Below are 27,870 nucleotides of genomic sequence, written 5' to 3'. Positions count from 1 at the left end.
TAAGGCGCTGAGATTTGGAGGTCTTGGAGAAGGAGGGGGAGAATCTGAAAATCAATTCTCCTGTTTTACTCAGGCCATGTTTACACTGTCCGGCTCGGAAGAGTTGTCTGGAAAATAATTTGAAAGTTAAAAATGTTGTTAGGGTTAAGGTTTTATAGCTCGATATACCATAGAAGGTACACAAAATGTCAGTGGAGAGTGGGAGGGAGAAAGATGGAAGTGAAAACAAATGAAGGTAAAGAGTTTGTCAGGGTGTTGAGGATAGTAGAGGCTCTCTGTTCTCTATAATTCCTCTTTCCTCTACAATTCTGTCTCTCCTCTTCTCTGCTTTTCTATTCACTCCATTGATTTTTGCTTCCTCCCCACCATTCAGCCAACTTCTATTTCCTCCTTGTACGTTCAGTCATTCCTCTTCCCACATGCCTGCGCAGGAAGAGTCATGTGTTGAAGGCTGCTGCGAGTCTCCAGTTGTAAGCTGAGCAGCTGAGCAGTAGTGGTACAAGAAATGTGTTTGCTCGGAATGATTTCTGCTGAACCTGCACAGCTCAGTCTGGATACTAGAAACTGGTATTTATATGTAAATAGTGGCTGAATAATTGATGCATTTATTTTCTCTTCATGCAGGTAACTGGCCAGCTTCTGTGGGAATTGATGTCACCTTCAGATTGGTTTAACTGAAGATGGAAACACTGGAGTCTGAGCTGACCTGCCCGATCTGCCTGGAGTTATTTGAAGATCCCCTGCTCTTGCCCTGTGCTCACAGTCTTTGTTTCAACTGTGCCCACCGCATCCTGGTGTCCCACTGCTCCACCAGCAAGCCCCTCGAGTCTATCTCGGCCTTTCAGTGCCCAACGTGCCGTTACGTCATCACGCTGAATCACCGCGGGCTGGAGGGCCTTAAGCGCAATGTGACGCTGCAGAACATCATTGACCGCTTTCAAAAGGCCTCCCTTAGTGGGCCCAACTCCCCTACTGAGAGCCGGCGCCTGCAGCCGCCGCGCCCCTACACCGCCACCATTAGCGGTACAGTAGCTGGGACGGTTGGCGGCGGTGGTGGTGGCACGAGTGGAAGCAGCGCCCGGAGCAGCCCGGCCACTTCCAGCCACTCCCACCCGCACGCCAACCACACCAACCACACCAATCACGTGAACCACACTAACGCCAACCACAGCCCGGCTGTCGTTGCCAAAATGGATCCACGCATCAGCTGCCAGTTCTGCGAGCAGGATCCGCCGCGGGAAGCCGTCAAGACGTGTGTCACGTGCGAGGTGTCGTACTGTGACCGCTGCCTGCGTGCGACTCACCCGAACAAGAAGCCGTTCACCAGCCACCGCCTGGTGGAACCGGTGCCGGACACTCACATCCGTGGCCTGACTTGTCTGGAGCATGAGAATGAGAAGGTCAACATGTACTGCCTGGTGGACGACCAGCTCATCTGTGCACTCTGCAAGCTGGTGGGGCGCCACCGAGAGCACCAGGTGTCCTCGCTCACCGAGCGCTTTGACAAGCTCAAGGTTAGTTCCTCATGTTCTTTCCACTTTACAAAGCATGAAGTCAGATCAGCAACAATTTCTATGTCCTGGCCTCATTTTTTTCCTGTTTGACGTGTGTGATAGTGAAGGTAAGTCACAACTGGTAACAGGATTTGAATGAAAGAGAAACGATGATTTACTCCTGAGCATTGGACCCATTCCCTCCCGGACACAGAGAGTCTCATACGCAGCCTGCAACTTTCATTGTGATATCTTTGTTTGCAGTTTGCCAAACAGCAAAAATCTTTAATCCATCCATCCCTACCTTGGGGATGTTCACTCTGTGCATTTCTGTTGACTGTGAACTTTTGGTACAGCTACAATTGCATCATACACAGTTGCACCAGCTTTTGTTCAGCAAGTAGAACAGAAAGACAGATCCCAAACAGAGAGAGAGAGAAAGGGACAATTGGGAGGATGTACTGACTAGAAGGGCAGAGAGAGAGGGAGGGCAGGAGGGAGGCCGTGCTACAATAGTCGATGAGCTGGCATTCCCTGTGGCTGCCGAGCATTCAGAGGCTCTGCGAAAAGAGCAGGACTGCTGAATCAGGCTGAAACTGAACAGAGGCACTAGCTGCTGTTAATTCCATCACTAAAGACCTAAAGCGGCCAGACACAGCAGCTGCTCGCAAACTTTACTAGTCAAGTGAAAGTACATATACATTAGGGCTGGGCAAGAAAACAATATATCAATAATTATCGCATTATAACTTGTATCATCATTATCATTTTATCAAATAACAAAGGTTGAATATATATATAAATATGTATATAATGTTGTGCATAGTGGGAAGGTTTAACCTATGAATTATTCTACATTTTCTACATTAAGAATTTTTAAACCCACATCGTTCAATCTTTCACTGAGACACAAAATCTGTCTCAAAGAAACAACAATGACTATTAATCATAATTATTGGTATCAACTGATATGAACATTTTCATCTTAATGTAATTTTTGGACTCATCAGTCAGTCCTAATACACAACATGCTTCAGTCTTTCAAAAATGGGCGAAAAAGTCAGAAGTTTGCAGTCTAACAAACTGTACGATAAACTATTAGATATTTAAAGTGGATCGTTATTTTTGGATAGCTTCTATCAAACTCTAATAGCCATCAGGAAGGGCTTATTATTGTTTACTGTCATAAAGGAACCCCCATATTACTAGTTAACACTCTGGTTAAGGCTTTATGACGGTAAAACTGTTTTCATGCACCCCTGATACTCTGCTAATAAGCATCGTTATTGGTATAATAAACCAATTGACAGACTCATTCCGAGGAGTTTCTTCCTCCAACACAACCGTAATTAATATACGGGGGAATAATATAACAGGCTCCGTGGCTCCTTTTATTTTTCTATAATGCATCTGCACAGATGACCAAACCAAAAATAACAGCGGTAAAATCTCACTCTGTGTCCATATTAATGTAGGAACTGAAATTTACATACTCACCAGACATTAATTTTTTATGTAGAGATCCAGGCGTAAGTATTTGCCTCGTTGTCTAATAGAGATAATTCTATTTCAAGTTATGTTGTTTTTATACAATCCGACCTGCTGGAGGACTATGACAGCACTTTGAACCCGTTGCCATCCTGCAACTGATTTTAATTTAGATTGGCAAAATAGCTTTTTATCATTTTTGGATAGATAATAGATGGACATTGGTGCATTGATTAGCTTTGTCGCCTCGCAGCAAGAGGGTTGCCAATTTCAATCCTGGTTGGGCCAGGGTCTTTCTGTGTTAAAGTTCATAATTGGATTTTCTCTGGTTACTCCCACAGTCCAACCAAATGCAGATTTGGATTAGGTTAATTGGAGACTTTAAATTGACCATAAGTGTGAATGTTATTAGACCCCACCTCTTGCCCAATGTCAGCTGGGAATGGCTCCCGCTTCCCAAATGACCCTTAAAGGATCTGCATTATGGATGGATGGAAGAGATACTGTTGCTTTTATCACCCCTCAGTTTGATTGGTGTAATTCCCCGTTTGCTCACGTAGAACAGTCGCCTCCTTGTCGTCTCCGGTAATAAATTAAAAAAACTCAGCTGCTCGCCCTCTAATTGGAAAAGGGGAGCGTGATCACATTACACCAGCGCTGGGCCCTCTTCGCTGGCTTGCTGTCAAATTCAAGATTGATTCTAACATTTTGACCTGATGCACCTTCACACTCCATCACCATCACTGAGGTCGACCAACCTGATGCTGAGATGGAGGCTTTTGCAGTGGCTGCCCCTCATCTCTGGAACAGTTTGCCCATCCACATCAGAACCAGTTAACATCACTAGCTAAGGCCCACTACTTCTCAGTTGCTTTCAATCTGTGTTGAGTTTGAGATTTAATGTTTTATTGCTTTTGTATTCTCTATGTAGCCTCTGTATATATATATATCTTTTTAATTATTTTCGGTTTGTTATTTAAAGCCTGTCCAACGCTATTATCGGCTGTGGTTGTTTTTAAAGTGCTTTTAAAACAAACGTTGACATGATTAATGGTGCTCTGAAAGGGGTAAAGGGTTGTGAGTAGCAGATGCAAAGCAAAGTGTTACAAATGGTTTATACTGAATGTTGTGCAGATTATCTCAGTCGTCAAAAAGTTAATCTCCTACATGTTGACGTGCTGCTTTACTTACTTACTGGAGATCTTTGTAGATTATAGAAATGCCTGTGATGTTTTCAGTCCCGAGGGAGTGAGGGCGTTTCCACTGTTTCATTGTGTGAAATGAATGTCATTGTGTAGAAATGGACACCTGAGAAAGTGCTTCACTGGCAGTTTCGGAGGGGCCGTATCTGTGCAGAGAGGCGTGTACTCTACAGTGTGTGTGTGTGTGGTTTTGTTGGTGGATGTTCCATTTCACAAGGAGCATTTGGGCTTTTTTGTCGCTCTACAGTACACAAGTGTGGGTGTAAGAATATGTGAGCACCGTTTCCAGTGGCACTGTTAACATTCCACATGCAACAAAAACCCATCTCATTGGGTCCCTGAGGTGAACATAACAACAGCGGCATAAAACATCAGTTTTATTTTAGTCCCAATGCAATTCCACGTCCTGTATTATTGATGATTTGCTCCACCCAAAACTTTCCCTCTCGCTTTCAGTTTTACTTCAACATGTCAGCAGAATTCCACCTGCTCAGCACCTCTCATCGACCTGCATCGCAGTTTATTTTCACGAGCATTTGCCCGTTAGTGTCCCCTCCTCCTTCCACCTTCGGTCTCCTCATCCTCTACAGACTGTAGGAGAACGCTGCTGTAAGTAGCTAGCTCTCCCCCCCCCCCCCTCTCTTCTTCCTCTCCACATCGTGCCTGGCTGTGGTTCTTTTGAACGTTCCCTGTCCGAGGCTTTGAACTTTCTGGACTTTGAAATCCCCAGTCGGCCCAAAATCTGGGAGGAGACGGGGCCCAGTCCAAGCTGAGGCTCAGCGTACCAGTGCAGTGGCGGCTCACTTATAATCCTCTTCTCACTCGTGGCAGAGCGGAGGAGAGGGAGTCCAATTTGTGCAAAGCTAATCATGGAAGATATGAGCAATATATGTCCTGCTCTGCATCCTTTTTTTCTTTTTTTGTCCTTTATCCATTAAAACACTCTTGATTGAGCTTCCAGTCATATGTAACTAATATTGCTACATACTGGACTTCTATAGTTCCCTAATCAGCCTCTCTAATTGCCCATTAGTCAATAACACTAACAGAACATTTCACTCTGTAGCCTCCGTTTGACCTCCTCCTCCCTCGGTTTGATCTCTGACCTCTGGATTACCCTTCGCTTGCCTCCACTTCCTCTGTGTGCTGTGTACGCTGGGAGCTGCACTGTCACAAAATGATTTCTCACACATAATGGGAAAGGTAAGCTTCCCCCGGGCAAGGCGGCGGGTGGATATTTCAGGAGAGAAAATGCCAACAAGTGCCTGCGCTGTAAGAGACAGAATGTGGCACAGATGAAACTGCAGGGAAGTGACTTAATTCCCTCAGCAGCTGTTAAGCAGAGCCCTTTGAAGCAAAGACATTTTGTGTCTTATAACTGGCAGACTTTGTTAATACTGTTTTACTTTGATTCCCTTAAAAGACCCGCGGCATAAAGGTACTGCACTTTAGATTTTAATTTGTTTTCACACAATCAGATTCACAGAAACCATTTCCAGCTAAGATACATTTTGTCGTAGCAGAGAGAAGCTCATCACCTGCTGCTCTGGAAGTGTCTGTACTGCAGCCTCATTAGGATTTAAATTAGCCAGACGTTGTGGCAGTGATGCACTGCCACAACGTTCCAGAGGCTGGGTAGAGCAAATTAAAAAAGTGTGTGCTGCACAGGACTTTAGTCGTACATAAGGGAGCACTGCAATGTGAAAAGAAAATCTAACTCCAAATGTGAGATTGCATCACTCTGGATTAATGACTGGTCAAAATTTATTTCACTTTAATTTGCATTCATGATGTTGCAACCACTAAACACGCGATTTAAGAGGTGACACACTTGAGTGGCTTTGATGCAGTTCACTGATCTGAGAAATCTACAAGAAATGTGCAGCTGCTGTGTTCATGAGATTAGGGTTCGGTGAGAATAGTGCTCAAATGTGTACAGTAAGTACGTAGCTGGAGCCAGCGGCTGGTTAGCTTAGCATATTTGGATAGCCAGTGATAAAGCAGATAAGACTTAAAGGGTAAACAGTGAATATCATGAATGCTGTTAAGTGGAGTTTTGGGGGTTTGGACCTCAGCATACTCGCTGTTTCCATCTATCACGATATGGTGATATGAAGCTGTCTCCGGCTTCATAGATACAGTCTTGAGATCGGTATCAAGCTTTTTATATAACTCTGCATTCACAGGCTCCTCAGAATGTCGAATTTCTCTGAGTCGTGAAGTCCCAGGCTTTTATTGACTCGTTCAAAAATACATTATTTTGTACTTCCAGATCATTTACATGTCACCTTTACAATTTTTTGTTTATTTGTCAGTGTTTTCTTCTTTACTCCATCTGTTGCTCCATCGGAGAAATTGCCAGCGTAGTCGCCTGCACCTCCGTCGCCCACATCCTTGTGACAGTGTTTGCAGCTTAACAGCATCTGAAGAGCCCAAGTCCTTGTTTGATGATACACAGGTACACAAATTCCAATTAGAGGTGCAGAGGAAGCTGAACGAAGGATAAAGACACAGACAAGATTAGCTGATGAAGACATAAGACAAAGGCAGATATAGTTAACACATCATAAGAATAAGAAGTCGTCTTTCTCTTCTTCTCCGTATTACTGGCAGTTAATTTACTGACTCTCTGGCTCCTTGAAGTGTGTGTGTGTGCTACAGCAGCAGCAAGTGCTAATGAGCTGACATGTCAGCAAAGCTTACTGCTGACAGTCGTGACACTCAGACCGACAGTCGACATAAGCGGCAGATAAACTTAAATACTTGCGATGTTTGACTTTCCTGCGGCGTCCCATGGATGCTAACGCTACAGCAGTGGGATTTGTCATTTGTCATTGTGTGTGTACGTGTGTGTGTGTGCGTGTGTGTGTGTGTGTGTGTGTGTGTGTGTGTGTGTGTGTGTCTTCAGGGTCTTGACAGGTCTCCCACTTACTTGCAGTAGATGATAGTCTGTTTTGCACATGAGAGGAATGATGAGCTATGTTACATATTTCCAGGCGATTATTGGATTAATTCCTGTTTTGGAAGAAGCGAGTCATAGCACACTGAAGCCCCCCTGCCCCCACCTCTCCTCCACCCCGTATCCTCTCTGCCCTTTTGCTTTCTTTGCTTGCTTAACGCCTCCCCCCCCCTTCCGTCTAAGCTCCTTAAGCCACTGTCTACAAACTTTTTTACTGTGCAGCCCGTCTGCTCCTGCTGCTGACTGCGCCACCATATATTCAGTTTTTGCTTTGCTAATTCCAGCAGGGAGATCACACACGTGTGCATGATCACAAGCATTTAATTACACCCACCCTCACGTCCCAACTCTATTTTCACACACACAGATAGAGGCCAAAATACAGGTTTGGCTCACCTAATCTGATTATATGCCAAACACTGGCAGTAATGACTCTACGAGGGAATTAAAAAGGCTGCCATGTCAAGTGCTCAGACAACCTGGATTCTTCTTCTTCTTCTCCTCCTCACTGTTTCTTTTTGCAAACACTGACAACCTTCATATTATTTTGACCCCCCCTCTTTCTGTCCTCGACCTCTAACACTGTCACTAAGTAAGAATGATACATTTTGATGCAGATCCAAATAAATGGCCAGATGCCATGAATTTTGTTACTCTTTCTCTGCAGCATTTCTTTCACCCTGGCAGCAGCAGGGTGGTCACATGCAGGAACTTCGCTCTGAGATGCAATAGATTGCAAGTGACTGGTACACAGATTGAAAAATGAAAGACTAGTTCTCAAACTATGGAATTTGACTGTCTGCATGGACACTAACAACTTTATGGATAAAATTGGAAACACACTGCAAACAGCGATGCACAGCAATACAATGCAGCTTTGTTATACGCTAGTTTTGCGAATGCAGGTACACAAACAACATCCTTTCCACCTGCTCTCTCTCTCACTCCTTATCTCCCCCTCCCTCATTTGGCCTCTAGTCAGTCCATCTTGTTTTAGGTGACCCCCACCCCTCTCCGCCCTCAGGCGCCCACACAACCACTGCAGCCGCTTATGTTCCTGGTGAGAGGGAGACTCACAGCCCTCCAGTGGGTTTCGTGTGTAGGTGGGTATACAATCGCTTTCAAACCTATGAAAGCCTGTGCGGTATTTACAGGTGTGTATGTGCCTGTGAGTATGTCTGTGTGTGTGTGTGTGTGTGTGTGTGTCGAAGCAGGTCTGACATGTGTGGAGTGATTGGGAGCTGAGTGTGTGATGCCAAGGGAAATCATGGTTCTATCTGGAGAACAGTGGAAGATGGTGCACAATGAGTCATGGTAACGCAGCCGCCAAGACTCCAGTTGAAAGGTTTTAGTGTGTGTGCACTCTGCATCTCTGCCTGCATGCGTTAATGGGCATCAGGACGTGTGCACGTGTTTGTGGATGTGCCAGAGCCTCTACTTCACTTCACTGGCGTCCTGTCGATGCATCATGCATGTGCTGTGAAAAGCTGCTTTAATCAAACCAGCATATCATCAAATTTAGTGGGTCATGATAAAAGAAAGCTTATCAAGTCACTCCCGGCCATTGCATCATGCATATGCACAATTTATGCAGAAAGCAAGTGGAAAGCTTTTAAGGGCTTTGGTGTCAGCAGTGATACAACGCATCACGGGAGCAGGGAAATAACTCACATTGCTCCTCTCTGACGGATGTGTGAGTATGGTTGAGAACGATGTATAAATGTATCCATTCCATTTATCCATTATCTGATGCCTCTGTTCACCTCCATAAATCGAGAGCAGGGTTCACCTGGTTTTCTCACTTCAGGCATCATGATGCTGATAATCACTGCTGTAGGAGGCTCCCCTGAAATTAATCATACGGAGTAGATAATGTAGCTTCTCTTAAGGTGCATATCTGCAGAGCTGTCAGTTCAGTAGGTGCCAATAAAGTATGCACTTAGTTTTCGGTAATTTCTACTTTTTTTACTTTCTTAAAAAAAAAACACTAACATTTGGCTGTTGTCTGCAACAGGAATGGATACAGTCATCATTCACTCCCAGGGCAAATGACTGTTCAGGAGACGTGTTTTCTGGGCTCTAGCTCTGATTGGCGTTAATGAAAATATGACACACGGGTGAACGTGCCAATTTAATTTTCTTTTTCCTTATTTTGGTAGCGAAGATGCTTGCTCAGCATCTTCTGGCGATTGGCAGCTGTATTTGAAGGGGGACTGAAGTAAAATAATATAAAATTTCTTAAATAAACTATCTTAACAATTAATCGTTCAGCCCTACTTAACATTGTCACTGGTCTCCACGATGCTTCCTCCTGCTTCCGAAGCATTGATTACAGACACATTCGTGACCTCGAGCATGACTCACTAATAGAAAGACAACTCTTCTGCTGGCACTGGGAGAGGAATCAATCATCTGTTTCTAGCTGGTGAACCCGCGTTAAAAAAACTGCATATAGACACTGCAATTATGGGTATCATTTAGGTATATTATAATTTGGTGCAATTATATGTATGGTTAACTTATTCTGACTATAAAACAATTGTTCAATTTGTATATCCATTTTTCCGATAATATAAATTGTGTGTTCCTTGTCTGGAAGCCTCAAATATGTAAAAAATCTTTATAGAGTTTTATTGTCACGTGGTGTAAACACTGTTTTAGAGGATTTATCATGCTCCCTTGGATATAATTCCTGGGTACACTCTGCTCGGATTATTTTTTTAGAATGAAAATAGAACACTTAAAAAACACTGTATATCAGCACAAATCTTAAGGAGGATCAACCGCAGACTGGGTCCCAATATCTGTTCTTTAAATCCATGCAGGTTGACCCCTGCACGATTTTCTTCCTTTTGCCATCCCTTTTTTTTGCCTTTTTAAGCTTAAAAACTTTACTTGCAGCCTTGTGTGTATTTTAGTGTGAAGCTGTAAGAAGCTGACAACATAGCAAACCTCAGCTGAGCCTCCGACACTTTGGCACTCAAAGAAAATCAGTAAAATTAAGGAGCTGATAAATACAAGATGTGTGTCCCTGTCCCTTCTACCACACAAACATATGCAGCCATGCATGCCAGATTGAGATTTGTATATGTTGTGTCTTATTTTGTTGCAAAAGATGAATGTGTTTGTACAACATGGTGCATCATAATGCATGGCTGATCATAAACTCATTACTATTTATGTATTTGAGTCAGATGGCTGGCAGCAGCTCAGCACAACATAAGAGGATTTACACATTAATCAACTGTGGAAAACTCTTCTTGCCTCTTGCTGATGTCATTTTTTCTTAGACTTCTGAGTATTTTGACTTTTGAGCATTCAGACAGTGCCACGTTATTTTCCCTGCGATATCTGAGTAAGCACTTCCTGGTATTAATCTGCAGCAATCTGTGGCACAGATCACATTTATATGAGGAGAAGGGAGGTGCTATGAGGAAACTGATGACACATGCAGTCGAAGAACATCAACACAAGGCCTGATTTAGAAATTACATTTCTGTGTCTCTGGGGAATTTGTAAGATCGTGAAAGTTTGATAAAGTCGACGGGTATATAACAGTGGTCTAATTATGTCTTGTGGCTTTGGGACAAAGGCAGCAAAGAATTAAAGGAGTATTTACACTGAGAGTGGAATGTCAGCATCGAACTCTCTATTCTCTCCTCCAGCGTATGTTTTGGTGTCTGGGCATGTGCTTCCTTTCTGCCTGTGCTGCGAGCGTGATCAACTCCACATCCTGTTGTGAGGCTGCCAGGCAGGAAAAGTGTGTCACCAGTGGAAAGATGTTCAGTTTGAACTATTGACACCAGTGTGAGACGAATAGCACGTTGTCACTGGCCTGAGGACGACAGGGACCTCTGATTCATCCCCAAAACTTAAAATAGCTCTGTGGTCACTGTTCTCTGAGCTGCACCAGCAGAGCAGTAATCATGGTTTATAACAGCCATAAATCATTTGAAGTATCAGATGGCTGAAGAGTGAAGAGGGAATTTTATAAGGTTCATCGAATATTCACCCAAATTCAACTATTTCTATTATTCTTTTAAGTTACTTTTTTGCTTTTGCTTGTTTGCTAACTTTAAATCTATGTCTATTTCTACTTTAATAGTTATTTGTGTATTAATAATGGATGAAACTACTGTAATATGAGGGGTGTTAAGATTATGAAAAACAGATTTAATTATCCACCGACCTTAGAGTTCTCCTCTGCTCTGTGGAACTTTGCTGAATTTTTCAGGCCATTGTTTCAGTTTTGTGGCCGACACAACTTTACGATTCCCTTCACTGTCGCTTTCAGATCAGTGACGATTGCAGCCGCTGTTTTCAGGGTAACCAAAATAACAACCAAATACCCAGTTGCATCAGGTTGCCAAATATATGATTCAAAGGAATGCTAATGTTTCTCCCTATCTTTTGGATGCGTAAAATGGCAACTTTGCTGAAATATCACTTTTTACAGAGATTACAACTAGAAGTGTCTCTTGTTTTTTGGAACTGGTTCTCATTTCCCAATCCATAGTCTGACTTGGCGATAGTTCCATCGTACATTATCCCTGTTTAGTGCTCGTCATTTTTGGAAGCAGAAGCTCTGTCCACTTCAGCTTTGGCTCCAAGACAGCTGAATTTTTTTTCTCCCAGCTTCACATTTGCAACCACTTGAAATGTAAAACGCATCATTTCCCTTTCAGAGCAGAGAGGAGAAGAGCTCAGTGACACTGGCTGTTGAAGGCAGCAAAAGACCAGAAGTAGATGTGGGCCATAACGCCTTAAGTTAGTGCGACACCAGTCCTGCCTCTTTAACATCATCTCATGAGCTGTGTTCAGTTTTTGCTCTGACGTCACTGAGGCTGCATTTCTTATCCTCTCACAAGGCCACAATTTTTCACCTTAAGCAAGATCATTAAAGTGTCAGAGCAAAATGACTTTGGTCTGAAGGTCAGTCAGGAATCAGTTGGATGAGAGAGAAAATAATAGTGAAATAAAGGAGAAGATTTAATCCAGGAGGATATTGGCAGTTGATGAATTTTCTTTGAAAAAGCCCCAGATTTTCTGTCTGATGTCTGTCATTACTTAGGAATGTGATTTTCCTCCATACGTCAGTAGCAGACAGCTTGGTAAGAAACTGCAAGAGAGAAATGAAAGAGAGTTTTTCCGATTAAAAGAGTTTAAAAGATTCAGACTAAAATATTTGATATGTGAATCATTATTGTTTTATAGCAGTGGCTGTTTAGTTGTTGAATGGAAGATACAACAAACTAAAATTCATTATTGAGGTTAAGTATCATCCTGTAATGTTTTGTACCTTGTCCCATCTCAGAAAGTAATTAACTATAACACATCTCTGGATTATGGATAGGGATTACATTTAGATTTACTCATTTATCCAAAGTGACCCATGACTGATTACGTTTATAATGTTTATTTTGACATTATCTTGAGGAGAAAGAAAAGGCCTAGTCGGGGATTTCTAAGAATGTGTTTGTTGCTTTGGCAAAGCTGAGCAGAATTTTAATCTCCCACACTTTTCTCCATCTTGACGCTCAGACTCCGACACAGCTGCCTTAGACAGAAATGTTCTCCACCGCGTTCCAATCTCATGAATCCACCGCTTCCTAAAACACGCGCTCTCGGAATACTTGCACACAATATAATAATTAGCATCATTATCTAACACAGTCACGCTGACAAATATACAGGTTTGAGTAGGAAAGTAGATTGTGTATTTTTTTGCAGTTACATTTGCATTGTTTGTCATTAAGTTTTCTCATTTAGGAAACAACAGAAAAAGTTGGGAAGAGTTTTACCAATTCCAAACACACATTTACAATAATCAGGATGGGAACAAGCAGGCAAAAGTCAATCAATGTAGAAAATACAACCATTGTTTCTGGTAGAAAATTGAAAATGACTGCATGTGTTTAGATTGTACATTTAAAAAGTTGTGTTTCCTGTATTAAGCAGTTTGGGGCTTGGATTCTAAACTGCATTGGGACTTGTACACCTCAAATGAACCTGTGTGCCGTGTGAGGGGCACCAGAGATTAGAAGTTCAGTCCATGATGTACAAGATTTATAGATTTACAGGATTTTGGACAGGATTCTGCCGCGGGAGCTGGGAGAAGACAAACAGCAGGACAATAAGTCTGTGAACTGACTTTGTGATGTGTCGTTATCTGGGAGCTTGTACATTTCATGTGGAAGAGAGACTGAGAACACAGGTTAACAGCGCTGTGCTCCGGCGTCCCGCTCTTAAAGCCGATGTGGGGTGCTGATGCATGCTTAATAGCACGCGGGGCCCCTTTTATGGCTTCTAAAAAGGGACACATCACCTATCCTCTCTGGACACTGTAGTGGTGACAGCAGCAGCCGCAATCCGCTCCACTAAAGCTCCACAGAGAAGACGCTTCGTAACAACTTGTGCATCTAAGGTCGTGCATGCAGCACTTCCATGTAGTTACCACTGACTGTATATGAATGGAGCTTTAATATGCAGAGGGATTCAGGGGTTAAATGAAGGGGGACAGAGCTGCCGTATCAAAGTCCTGTCAATACACATGCTCCACGAATCATGAGTGAGCCTCACTTATAGAGCATCAAACCTTTTGACATTTATTTTGACTTTTTTAGTTTGGACGATGTCTCTTGTGCTAACATGGAGGAGGCAGGGTTTATGATCTATACCGCAGCCAGCCACCAGGGGGGAAACCAGACTTCAGTTTTGGGGAGCTGTCATGTCAACCTATGGGAGTCACCACGTGGGTCAAGATTCTGATTTGACAAACACGCACCAGCAATGTAGACTTTTCCTTTTAGTTTCAGTTACATATATTTTCTTAATGGATCTGTCTGTGTAAATGAGATTTAAGAAGATGGCCATAGTTTTAAAAGTCCATCCACATGCGGTATAAAAACAGAGACACCGGTCGTCTCTGTATTTGATAGCACTGGCTGTTTTAGCTCTGTATAACTTCTTTAGAGATTTCCCTTTGGAATGTGCTGCAGCTGCCTGTGCTCGTAAAAGCCACCCAGCCAATACCATTACTTTTCTTTATTACTGAGACCTTAATTGTCCTAAAACCTAAACCACCTCCGAGAGAAGTTATTATAGAGACTATATCTGTTGTGTAGTTTTATTTCTTCCATTCTGCATGTGGTTGTTTCATTTTAATTAGATTTTAATATTCCGACAAAATTATTATTTCTTTAAAAAAATTTTATTGGACTGATTTGTTCAGTATTTATTGAGCCAAAACTTCTTCAGACCAGATTTGCTGTGTAAAACCTGCTGAAGTAAAAGTCAAACAAAGATTGTGTTCACTAAAATGGAGAAGCTAATTCCATCCTCCTGATCCTGACGTCACTCATCTGCAAACACGTCCCTGGCAGTTCCTTGTGCGCTGGGGTCATGCAGAGGAAGTTCAGCTCCCCAGGGAGTCGTAGAGACAGGAATGTTTGGTCCAGATATTGACGCCAGAAAAAACAAGCAGGGAATGCGTCTCCCCTATGTTCAGAAACTGTACAGAGGGTTTCCTCGTTCTGTGACTCCGGTGCCGGGACAAATCAGGAATGCAGGGCAGTGGAGTTGAGCCTCAGCTATGGCATTTTGCTCTCTAGCTGTCATGCCTTAGGAATTTTTCATTTCCTTAAGTCTGCCGGTTCTGGGATTCCCACCACGTGAATCTGTAGCGTAACATGTGACAGGTCGACTAATAGCAGAACATCTGCGGATGCCATGAACATTTATGCGCTCAATCAATCGCGTTTTTCTTACATCGCCTCTCTCTCTCTTTTTTTTTCACTTCCTCCTTCGTCTTGCTGAAGTGTCCATCTCAGGTTTCGGGTCCCCTACCAGCAGCTGGTATAGTAACAGGTGTCATTTATATAGACGTTATGTAGCTGCCATCGGTGCTACTGTTACTTGACCTCAGCTATAAATAAATAATAGTGACATGATTTACTGTGCAGCTTCCTGGGCACAGTCGGTCCAATTAGATAAGGCAAAGTACAGTAAAGACAGAATAAATCACTCTGCCACCTTGAAGGAAGTGAACCCATCTGTTGAGGTGGACAGAGCTGCTTTGAGGCTAATGGAGACACTTTGTCTTGTCACTGACCACTGCCTCCATCTGTGTGTGTGTGTATAAGTGTTATTTTCTGACTGACTTGGGCAGATGAGAGCCAGGGTTTTTTTTTTTGTTCTACAACTGAACGCCTGCCGGGCCTAACAGGGTTACGCTGTGGTGGGTGAGATAAAATGCCTCAGAGTGGAAATCTCACTGTTTCTCTGCAAAGTGCATATAGCTCAGGGAACTTTTCAGCGGGTTACGAGGCAATCAAATCACACAATAAACTGGATTTGTGCAAAAGCAAGAGTTTTAATCTGAGAGGCAGGGAAATGGGGGGAGTATATTTGCTGGCCGACTGAGTTAAAACCACGCTGTGATCTGTCAAGATAAGCAAAAGTCTTAAAGAAGAAAGGTTTTGTGCAGGCTAAAGTTGAGGCTGCAGTAAAAGTAGCCTTGGAATCAGATGCTTTACGTCAGAGCCGTTTGCGCCTCCTCCTCTCTACCAGCAATAATAATGCATTATTTTGCATTATGAACACCTTCAGCAGGCAGCACATTCTCAACCTAGATTCTAACCCACACACCATGGCATATGCTTTTATATAAATGTTGCATATAAGAGAGCATTCGCCCCCCTGTTGGAAACGGCAGTCGTCTTGTGCTTTCAGAAAAGAGGCGTTTGCCGCCTCTCAACCCTCTCACCCAAGAAAACCTTATCACACTCGCACAGAACCAAACCCCTCGTTTGCAAGTCCATGAGCTCAGATGAACTCCTCTGGAGATTTTGCAGGAACCTGACAAGTGTAAAGCTTTTAGCTCGGAAAGTGTCAGTCACACCAGATTATTGTTCCTGTTATGCAGCTGAAGGTTTAAAAAGATGACGCGTACAGCACCATCTAACGCTCAGATGACAAACAGACTCCAACCAGAGAGTAGATTAATTTGTAGAAGCTCAATTATTAAAGATAAAACATGTCATTTCCAGTTGGATGGCTGTTTGCAGTGAAGCTCTTCTGTTCTGCTTTAACGGCAACTGGTCCTATAGTGAGACGCAGAGATAGCAGATAGTCTCAGAGACGGGATTCGTTTTGTCAGAGTTATTTAGTTAATCACGAGGATAAAGGCAGAATGAATAAACAGAGGAGTAGAAGATGAAGGTCAGGGTTGAGGAAGAGATGAGGAGGGGGCACGGCCGACATCGAAGAAGTGCGCAGATGAGCGATCAGATGTGGCAGGGAAGAAAAAAGCAAATAGTGGGGGTGGAGAGAAGCTTCACAGATTCCATGATGTCGGCTTTCAGGGTGATTCATTCGTCATCATCGCTCCAGATTGAGACAAACCCTTGCTCCTGCCTAGCCTGCCTCCAGCAACGCCACAGGTGAGGTTCTCAACACAGTCAATTGAATATGAAATAGTGCAGAGATGAGGTTCATTTAGTTTATGTTTCCTCCATTTCCATTTTAAGGAAAAACATTTCAGCAGTCACTTGGTTCTGCATGATTCACTGAGAGGAAGGTGATGCAAGGTAAATCGAGAAGATTAAATATCTGCTTTTGATAGAAGAAGGTCTGACTGGAGTTTGAAGCTTCAACACCATTTCATCGAGCCGTCCTTCTTCTGAAGCGAAAGATTTTTAACATTTAGTGAAATACATTATTTACTTTCTCCAGCGAGAGTTTCACAGGAAGTCTCTGTTGTATCTGTAGCCAGTTAGCGTAGCTTAGCATATTGCCTGGAAACAGGGAAAACAGCTCATCTGGCTCCGTCTCAAAGTAAAAACAATCCTTCTCCCACGCAGCGTCTCCAAACCTTCTTAATTATCATGTTGTGTTTTGTTTGTTTACTCTTCAAACAACAAAGTCTGACAACAAAAACTTACTGCCTATTTACAGCAGGTTATGTGCCAAACAGTTTCTTGGACAAAACCAGTATAGCCTCCTCCAGTTATCTGGCAAATTAGTCCTGGCCAAGGAACAGTTTGGCACATAACCCCTGTATGATTCAGTGAAATGTTGCTTTTACACTTTTTGTACAGATGAAATCAATTAAATAGAATGTTTTAATTACTGAGCTGAAGAGATGCTGTCTGGAAAATTTTGTTTCCTTAGGACAGAACAAGGTGAGCTATTCCCCCTTGTTTCCAGGCCGTATGCTAAGCTAACTTCTTACAGCTATTTGTATCTGTACAATAATATCCACCTGAATCTATATTTTGAATGTCACTCTGTGGCACTCTGAGATTCTCGGATGAAGAGTGCCTTACAAATAAAATTTATTTATTTATTTTATTTATGTCAAACTAATGCTCAACAATTGCAGCAGTAGGTCTGTAGAGTATTGAATTAGGTAATTTTTATGTTGCTTTGTATTGTTTATAGCATTTTTGTCTTCATTTAAATAAATAAGGTGGAAGAGATAGGAAATGAGGTCAGGGAGTAGAGGAGAAGCTGCTGCTTCAGGCCATTGTGGCAATTAACCAGGAGGTTGATGGTTTGATCCCGGCTCACCCAGTCCCTCAAGTGTCCTTGGGCCAGATACTTGATTTAGGCCAGACCATACTGATCATTTATCCCTTACCATCTCACCGTATTTATTAAAATAAAGGAAAATATATATATATATAAATATACTTACGTATGTATTTTGATGCATAGAAAATAGATTATTATGATGATGAAGAACACAATCCTGATGTTGACTGCTCCGATCCCTCTCAAATATTCTCTGTGTCCAGCCTGATTCAGTTGCTCCTTCCCAGCAGCCGTGTCTCAGAGGAGAAAAATGGCTTTGAGGTGAATGTACCAGCTCAACCAGAAATCCTCCCATATCCAGGGTTTGTGAAGTGCACATGAATTTTCCACAAGCACAAATGTGCCGCGTTCCATGTGTCGGAAGTCAGATTATCTGGTCTGTCACTTTGCCACGAGTGATATGGTAAAACACCGTCAAGGACTCTGTGAGCTGTGGGGCCACAATGAAAACTTTACAACTGTCAAGTCAGTTATTCATTGCGTTCTCACGGGCAAAGCGTACACAGCTTTGAATCGCTGTGTCTTCAGGGAACAAAAACACCAACTGCCAGCACTACATTTATCAGTCTCTCTCAATGACTTTCAGCAACTTCATGTTTTCCTTGGATAAGATCTAATAGGAGACACTTGGCATGACTTGACCAACCAATGAGGGCTGGGGCTGGATCCTATGACATGAAGTGTTCACGGTATGTAGATATGTTGTGACGGCTTAGTATATTTACAGCTTTAAACTATTGATTGTGGCATCATGTCAACATCTGTCCGATGTGAAATGATTCGGCTACGATTGAAGTCACGCAAAAGTAAAATCATAGTAAGTCTCCAAACCACATTTGTAACCTTCAAAAAAAAGTGGCTTCTTTGACTTCAGCTCTTTCTCACCTCAGGTTGACACTTTCTGCTCACAGGCTTAAAGTAGCGTAAGTGAGAACAACAGCATTCTGTTCGGATTAGCTAACAAGGCTCCATTGACGACCGAGCTTATCTCACGGCTGTTTTTTTTTGCACAGCACTTTGTGCGGCTAAATTCAAGCAGGATTTTACCACCTAATTAGAAAACAAATCCTGATTGTAGTTATTCAAGTTAAAGATGTTGGTGAGATGAGATTCATGCTGCAAAATATGAAATTGGAAACTGATACGAAATTTCCTTGAGTGAAAGAAAGAAACATGAGGTCGCTCTATGCTTGTGAACACATCCGCATTATATAGATAAAAAAAAAATTGTATTCCTCATGTTGGGATATTATTCCAGCACCCAGATAACCAATCAGGTCGCTTTCTTTTTACTCCTGACAGACATCTTCTGCGGCAGCCACTTGTTTCTGTGTCATAATGGTTTTAGAAAAATGGAGCCAAGCAGAGGACTCGGCGTTCCCATCAGTCAGATTGACTCAGATCCAACACACTGCTCCCTCTGTTATTGCATTTTAGAAAATACAACGAAATGAATAACCGTGTCATATGAATGTACCGGTGAGCCGGCAGCTAGAAAATTGTATTACAGCCAACGATACGTGGCGGCTCGGTCCCCGTCTGTCTGTGTCTCTTGCTGTTAGGCGCTCGTTTTTCCTTCTCTGTCCCTTTCTGTGCCTCCTGCCTGGTTTTCCGTGCAGCAGCTGAGCAGGAATTTTGGCTAAATTAATTTCTGCGTAAGATCCATTAGCTATGGAAAACCAATCAGGAGGAGGAGGGAGGGACAGGGAACTCATCGTGCTGCGAGCTGCTGTTTGGAGCTGGTGGAGTTGGAGGTTAATACCAAGGACAGGTGATTAGTAATCACCCACAGAAACACTAACTAATGAGCTGGGCTGTGCCCTCGCTGTCACACATGGCGTATTTCCCAAACACTGTATGTCATATTTACAGTGCATCTCTTTATTTATTTTTGCTTTATTGGTGTATTAATGTACCAAAGTTTGAGAAAAGGCAGGTCCTTTTTCATCGTTTCTGGAAGATATAGTAGGCACCCTAAAAACGTTAAGAGCCGGAAAGCGGGGAATTATCAGACACACGCAGGGGCTGTGAAAGTATTACAAAATCTAAACCTTAAATCAATAATTCCTGCTCTCAAACTGAAAGACCACACTCTTGAAGGAACTTGAATACATTACCTCATCTGTGAACATGATTTTTGCCTTGGTTACATCACATAGATTTTCAAGCTGCTCCACAACATCATTAAACCAGGTCTTTTGTTATTGTTTTTGATTGGGGGACGCCGGCTGAAGTTGTGTTGCCTATTATATATTTAACAGAGTAACCCTTTACTTTTTTTATATCCATGTATGGCTGGAGACATCTACTGCCTATACAAATCTTACTTCCTTTCAATGTGCTTTGTTTCCATCTGTCCCATCGTACTGCTACAGTTTCCAGCAGTTAGTATATCTCCTGGAAACATCTTGATTTCAATTCAGCATTGTTTGAACAGTTATTTGTGGGTGAAACGTACAAAGCAAGAAATCAATCACACCAACCTGGACATGCAGCGTGCATCCTGAGCTGCTGTTTGTGATCATATTCATTTTTCTTCTATCTTACAATCTCTACATCTTTCTGTGCTGCTGTGTCCATCACATTGTTCCCACTTATTAGACAACCCCACCATAGCGGATTCAGTTATACCTATCGTAATCACTACAGAGCTCGGTGCTTTGTTACTGTCAATATTGCAGATAAGAAGACTTCTATCCGAGTATTGATGTTTCATTCTGGCCTCTGGTGCCGACCAATGAGAGCTGCGCTACAGCCTCAATCTGCACAAAGCACCCAGGCTGAGCCGCACTGATGATAACGTCTCCAGTCAGGAGTCACAGTGGTCGGCTACAGCTTGAGTCTTGAGGACAGGAATAATCCTTATCTAGCCGACAGCCAGCGGCATCAGCCTAATGATATCATCTACTGTGGATACGGTTGGACGTGGATAACAAGGATCTGTTATGAGCTGCACAGCGCACTACCCTGAAATGATGAAACTATTTTGATCCACTCATACCTGCTGATCTATAATATACTGTAGGTTTTGGTGTGTGCAGTGGCAAAGTAGTTCATAAATCAATGAAGAGACGAGGGCTTCACATGCACACACTGAGCTAAAAGAAGAGTTGGAACAGTGTCAGACAGATAAGAAAGATTCTGCATCTGTTGCATCAGTCCGATTACAACTTCTACTCCAGTAATATATGTTGTCAATTCAGTTTTCTATCACAAGCATTAGATATAGATTCAGTAAATACCTCACAGCGCCTTTCGGCAAGAATGTTCGATTCCCGACTTGGCCAGGGCCTTTCTGAATGGAGTTTGAATGTTCTTCCCTTTTCTGCAGAAACTTTCTCCAGATACCCAGTCTGTAGGATCTGGTCAATTCTTCTCCATTGCTCTCTTTTAAGCAGAGATATTGATCACACTGCCAAGCAACTAGTATATGTGTTATTTTCCTTTCTCACCAAACTGGATTTGCACCGCTCCAACAAAAATCCAGCGTAAGCCGAGTGAAATGAAACAGAAAGATCCTTTAAATCCATTCAGCCATATTCACTGTTTTCTACTAACCCCACTTCATCTCTATCTGGCCCCCTGTAAATCCACTGCATCTTTACATTTAGATATCACACCATTCTCTGCCTCTGATCTGATATTAAATTATCTACTAAAGCACCACAGAAGTTTTTCGAGACTGAGATATGACTTTGGTTAATGCATTTGTTTCATTATTTTCTTATTATTTGTCCTTTTTTACTTGTTTCTAATAGTTCTGAGTCATTCTGTCACAAACCCAAACAAGTAATTGGGAAGATGAAATCCAACACAGACACATGGGATATGTCAGAGTCAAATAAAACGCCAGCTTGTGTCTCCTCTCGGCTGCTGCTCAGTAGTCATGACGATCTTTTATCCCCCTTCTAACCTACAGAGAAATGTATTGATCCTAATCCCCTCATGTGGCTAAAAACTTGAATTGCTATTGGATTTGTGTCCATTTAAGATGGCTTTTTTCTCTCTTATAATTAGTCTTGAGAGGTAAAAGCAATAGGGATTTGTAAAGCAGACTCCAAAGAGCGGTTGACTGGGAGAGTATACCATTGGCCCCTCTGTGCCCCTTCCCCTGGTTTCCTGCTTCCTTTTTCTTTCTTTTTCTTTTTAGAAACTTTATTCAAATTTTCCCAGAAAACTTCAAATGAAAAGAACGTAAGGATCTCCTTACCGCCTGCTCCCATTTATTGCTGCGCTCCCGCTGTTCAGGGATCCCCTGAGTGTTCATGCAGTCGCTCGTAGCTTGAAGGTCACAGGAGTTAACTCATCTGTAGCATCGCATTAAGAGCAAACACCAGTAATCAAAGCTTAAAATTCAATGTTAAATTAGATTAAATTGTCTTTGTTTGTACATTTATTGCTTTATATTGAGTCGATACTTCCCCTAAATGGCAAGCAAAGACAAAAGGTATAAATGAAACCTTACTTAATAGTCAGATAGAAACCAAAAGTGCCAACCTTTTAGCTTCTTAGCATCACTTAATTGGGCACCAGCCAGCGGATTATGAGACAAGCGTGACCGTTTGTTACACTCCGTCGCAGTTTGTCGGTCTCAGGAGTTCTGCCCTATGGACTATTATCCTCAGACAAAACCCCAGTTTCCCAGCAGGCTTGGGTTACAGACACGTCCGCACTCTGAAAAGCCTTGTGTTCACAACAGCTGTAAAGTGAGCGCGTTCAATTCTATTGCTCTTCTCTCCAGTTTAATCTCTCCCTCTTTTTCTCGCTCTCGTTTCTGCCTCATTGTTTCTCTTGTGCATGGGGGAGGATCCTGCATTAATTAAAAGAAAAAGACTTTTGAAGTCGGATGCTCGGCCTCGGGAGGTTCTGCTTCATGTTTAGTTGAGGCAGCTGTTGCATTAATTGTTGTTGTGTTGTTGTAACATCCCAGACATTCAGGTACTGGACACTCATTTTATTAGACAAGTGATGCAGTGCAGCACGAAACCTTTGTTAGTTTTTCCCCCCGAATCCAATCACTTTGATATATTTATGGTTTTCTCCCTCCTGATATTTGACCTCAAGCAAAAGTTCTTTAATGATCCTTTAACAAAGTAGAGATCAAGATCAAGACCATTCCTCAGATTCATCAGTAAAACAGCACAATTTAATGTAATATAATTTCCAAAAGTGCAAACTTTTGATTTTTCACAGTTATATTAATGATTTATTAGTTATCACCGGCCGGGGTCATAAATATATATATTTATACAGCTCCTCAAAAACGGCTACAAATCATCTGGATGGTTACAATGCAGTTCATAATTCCCATGTTTCTATGGTAGTGGATACGACATGGGCTAGAATATAATGGTCAAATAATTTTTGGCTTCGTTACTTTCATTTAACTACTTCTTATTACACTGATAACAAAGTGCACACCTTCTGGTTTTATTTTGATGCTATAAAAATGGGGTGAAACCTCTTGATTGACAACTGAGACTGACTCACGATTGGTAGCTCACACGTATCAGCCGGAACTCGATTCCACGGCTCCATCCCCTGTTAGCAAGATGCCAGCGTTCGTATCTGGCTTTATTTCTGGATGGAGGAAGTGGAGACATCTGTCTGCAGTCTACTGTGCAGAGTCTGTGAACAGTGATGACGAGAGATGAAACTGTGACAGCAGTCTCAAACCAGAGATGGATGTGTGGCTGATAAACCTTACATCATACCCAAGTCTCCTGCTATGAAAGACGGATCACTTTACCCCTCTCTCCAGTCTCGACAGATCTGAAATATGAAAGAGGAATATGGATCATCTGTAAAGAAATGAGATCAGGACCCCCTCAACACGATGAAGTCATATGAGGGGGTGGTGATCTAACCCAAGATGATGGGCTGTCAGCAGCTGCAGTGGTAACTGTGCCAGGATGGACAGAATAAGGACTCAAGAAGCGAGACAGAGCGAGGAAGGAGGCAGAGAGTCAGGTTATGGGGAGAGGAGACATAGTGTGGAAAGAGGAAAAAGGTAGAGCATGACAGAAAGACGGATAATCAGGAGAAAGGAAGCCACAGCAGAGACAGAGGACTGAATTGGAGGCCTGGCCAGATTGGAGCTACTCGGCCAAACTGCCCCTCTCAGCATGGGACTGGTGCCTATTTCCATCCCATCAACCCCCTCCATCTCTGCCCCACTCTCTCATGCCACATCCACAGCTGAATCTGTGAATGAGTGATATTACCTTATGCTAATAATCCGCAGGCTGTCCCAGACAGTCCCATCACGGGCCTGAAGCAACTGAAATGTAATTTGTCAATCATTTCCTCGTCGGCTTTTATTTCCTCTGCCCTACATTCTGACTCGTCTTCATTGGCTGTCCCATTTTCTACATTCATTTAGGTCTATCTCTTGTCTGTCTCTGTGGTTGTCCTTTTCGGATTCACTTCCTGGATTTTCTGTATTTCCACGCCAGTAAACACATAGGTGGACGTGTCGATAAATTCCCAAAATACATAAATATGTTAAAATGACCACGGTTGGTGGTAGAAATCATTTTAAAATTTAGCTTAGGAATAAAGAGAGTTTTGTAAATGAACATTTAGATTGATAGAAACAAGCTGCACACACACGCTATTTCCTGCTTAGAGTTTAGTTTTCACTAAATATTTCAGGTGTAACTGTGTAGCTAGCTAAACTGTGACAAGGGTAGCATTATCTTGTTTACATGTAACTTACACTAAAGAATGATATTAAACCAAATAATGTGTATTTGGGTTTTAATTCAATAGTATTGACATTTGTGACCTGACATGAAAGTAATCCTACATATATCTCACACATCGTTTTCTGTCTGAAAGGGCCTGAAACATTGGAAAACAACTATGTATATATCCTTTTGTATAGTTTCATATTTTAAATGAAACAAAGTCATGATTGCAGTCAAGGGACTGGAATAAAATGTAATGCATTGCTTGGCACCATTCAAAATGTAGGGATGTTTTACAAATAGCTGCTGCAGCCCGTATTTCTGTCTTTTTACCACTTCATTCGTGTCACCATCCAGCCAACACTTGCTCCCTCTCGCACTCTTCCCTCCCTCCTCTGCCTCCCTCCCTTTATCTATGTTTTTTCTCTGCCTCCCCCCTCTCTATCTATCAGTGGTTCCAACCATCCTCGGTGTCCGTTGTGTGTTTCAATGAGTTTGTTGTTGACTCTTGATGGGCCGCCCTCCCCTTTCTCTGCCGCTTGTCTTGCCTGCCGGGCCAAAGCCAACACAAGTGATGCAGACAGGACCCAGTCTACATGCAGCAGACTCTGTGTGCACACACACATGCATGTATGTACGAGGACAGAGGAGTTTGTTTCTCTGCCGTCTCATGGGAGACAGCTGTGGTCTGATGTATTAATCATCTTCGTCTCCAGATTGCTAATTAATGACCCATCTGTCCCCGCTCACTGATATTCCGCTTCAAACTGCCACACACAAAACACAAATCGCTGCAACACAACAGCAACAAACACGGTGCTCGTTTCAAAACCGTAACTTCAGTTAAACACCAGTTCGCAGGGAAACAAATATTAACAGGCAGGGGGAGCCACACTGTCTCATCTGCATTCAAGACCATGTGCATGAGACCATGAGAGGAGAGTTTGTGGCAACTTTATCCGGGAGGAGTTCTCCTCCTCAGCTGCTGTGAGTTCAGGAGGCAGACGCTGTGCGATCAGGATTGTCTGTGCAACCTAAATGTGGGTGTATGTGTGTGTTCGTAGGCTTATCAGGTGAGCCCGGCCAGAGTGTCAGATGCGGTAATGGAGGCTTCAAAGACAAGCGCTGCGGTGAGTTCCCTGGCTGCCTTTTACCAACGCCCCCCCCTCTCACCACCACCAACCCACCCAACATCTCCCCGCCCTCCACCCATATCCTTGCTCACGGGTCGCACACAGACAGGCACGCGGGTAGACACCTGGAAGGAGGACGTGATGCAGGGAGGGAAGTCAGCGGTGAGATGAATAATTAAGCGAAGGCAAAGACAAACAGACAACAGGCAGACAGGGTAAATCAAATTGAGGGACAGGCAGAGGAGGAGCTGCAGCCGCAGGACAGACACACACAGACACGCAGTCAGAGAGTCAGGGTCGCGGCCAGGTGCTCGACCGGCCCACCTCCCTTTCACCTGCATGAATAGAGCCACTTCAAACACCCACCGCCCGTCTGCTGCTTTGTTCTGATGTTCTCTCTGCAGCTGTGGTTATTGTTGTCGGTGTTGTTGTTGTTTTGATGCCCATCATCGTCGCCGCCATTGTCGATTTGCTTCCTTTGAACGGCAGTTCTATTTCTGTCTCTCTCTCTTTGCTCGTTTCCATTCTCATCTCCTGTACTGTGTGTATATGCTTGAGTGAGTTTATTTACATGTGTGTGTGCTTCTTTTGTTTTGCATTTGACAAACATTCACAACCAAGGAACAGTAATTGAGTGTTTGATCATTACAGTTGCAGGGATTTTATAAAGCATGTACAGGTCAGGTAGACAGTAAATGATTATATCACAGACAATATGTTCAATAAATGTGTTATACAAGCATTTGAAGCCATTAAAAAGCAACCAGTTGCATTATGGGAGTATCTCCTCAATAAGTTTTCTTTCTACAAATGTTTCAAAAGCTTGTTTCCAGGTATTGACAAATCACTGTAAAACTAATTTGCTTTAATACAAAATTCAGGTAAAATCAATATCTTTTTTTTTAAATAGAAAACTCACAGATAAAAGTCTTTTTTGTATTCTAACATTTTTCATGCCAGCAAAATAGTATGGGCCAGTTTTTATTTCACTGATTTATCACCACTTTGATAAAAACTCACCTTCTTCCACCCACCCTGCATTATTATTATAAGGAATGTTGCAACATGCAGGTTTTCAGACCTTGTTAGCATTTGGATCCATTTACTGTTACTGCTATTTTGTGTTTACATTTGTAAAGAGAAACTTTTAATGGATTTCATGTCTGGCAAAGCGACAGTGGAGCAATTATAACAAAGAAGAATGAAAAGAGTAGAGCGTCGAATTGGGAAAACAGAGGGTGAAGCAGAGATAAAGTGCAGCAACATTTCCTTTTTCTGTCCCATAAAGCGTCAATACCATACTCATATTATCATACAAACAGCTCATCATTTCTTTTTTTGAACTACTTTGAAATGAAAGAGCCTTCATTAGTAAAATCGACATCATTTAGCTTGCGGTCAAATATCGAGAGGGATATTCATTATTGATATTGTCATGCTATTTTCAGTATGTTACTCTATTGCAGTTTTAACAGTATAATTTTAAATACTTACAGAAGGATATGCATGTCAATGGGATGTACTTAATACCACACCGACGACATCATGTAGCATGATATAAGTCGGAAATTAAAGTAGAGACATTCTTTTGTCTTCCTGTGACAAGGTTAGCAGACTCAGGTTACCATAACGATACTGGAATGGCTCTCAGTAGTGTGTATACCACAACAGTCCCTTTAAGTTCAAACAAGTCACTCCAAATTTCACTCATAAATATCAGACCCCTAAACATACCATATGTTTGGTGCTGATTCATCCACAATTTAACTTTAACTCATAATGAATGCTAATGTTGTTAATGTTGTGTCTTGTCTCCTCGTTTTCCTACTCTGTCTTTTCTACCTCCTCCTCCTCTTCCTCCTCTCTGCTCCTCCCTCCATTACCCCCACACAGCAAACCCTGGAGAACAACCTGACCAACCTGGTGAAGAGGAACAGTGAACTTGAAAACCAAATGGCAAAGCTCATCCAGATCTGCCAGCAGGTTGAGGTATGCAACACGTATTTATATTTGTATCATTAGCTGTTTAAGTTGTGAAAGTAATAAAAACCATGTTGGAGCCATCTTGTTTGATGATAAGGGAAATCAGATGTGTGTGACTAATTCCCCAGTTGGTTGGTTGAAAGACGGTCAGCGGACATAACTTAGCTCTGCTGTCAGGCCACTAAAGCCCCCCCTGGATTTGAGTGAAAGCTGCTGCAGTCGCCCATCCTTCACTATTGATGCATCAGGCTTCAAACACAAAGCTTTTTGCTTTTTGGCTCATGAATAACTCACCAGGACACGAGGTTTAAGGCCTTAGCCTGAATGGAT

The 27,870-nt window shown here is 42.6% G+C and overlaps 1 protein-coding gene across 3 annotated transcripts in view; it reads left to right on the top strand.

Annotated features, from left to right (window-relative positions):
- Positions 1-665: 665 nt before the first annotated feature.
- The window catches only part of mid2 (midline 2), a 73,092-nt gene continuing 45,887 nt past the window's right edge, over positions 666-27,870 (top strand). The window contains exons 1-3 of one of the 3 annotated variants that reach the window (XM_061079695.1): positions 666-1,021; positions 1,196-1,514; positions 27,451-27,546. In XM_061079695.1, coding sequence (XP_060935678.1) covers positions 681-1,021; positions 1,196-1,514; positions 27,451-27,546 — 756 coding nt within the window. In that variant the 5' untranslated portion in view covers positions 666-680. Of the gene's footprint in view, positions 1,022-1,171; positions 1,515-27,450; positions 27,547-27,870 lie in introns of all 3 variants that reach the window. The other 2 variants (XM_061079694.1, XM_061079693.1) reach the window with 2 other exon arrangements.

This window comes from Limanda limanda, chromosome 10, assembly GCF_963576545.1.
Source record: "Limanda limanda chromosome 10, fLimLim1.1, whole genome shotgun sequence".
Classification (NCBI taxonomy): domain Eukaryota; kingdom Metazoa; phylum Chordata; class Actinopteri; order Pleuronectiformes; family Pleuronectidae; genus Limanda; species Limanda limanda.
This window is presented reverse-complemented; position numbering and strand designations above follow the sequence as displayed.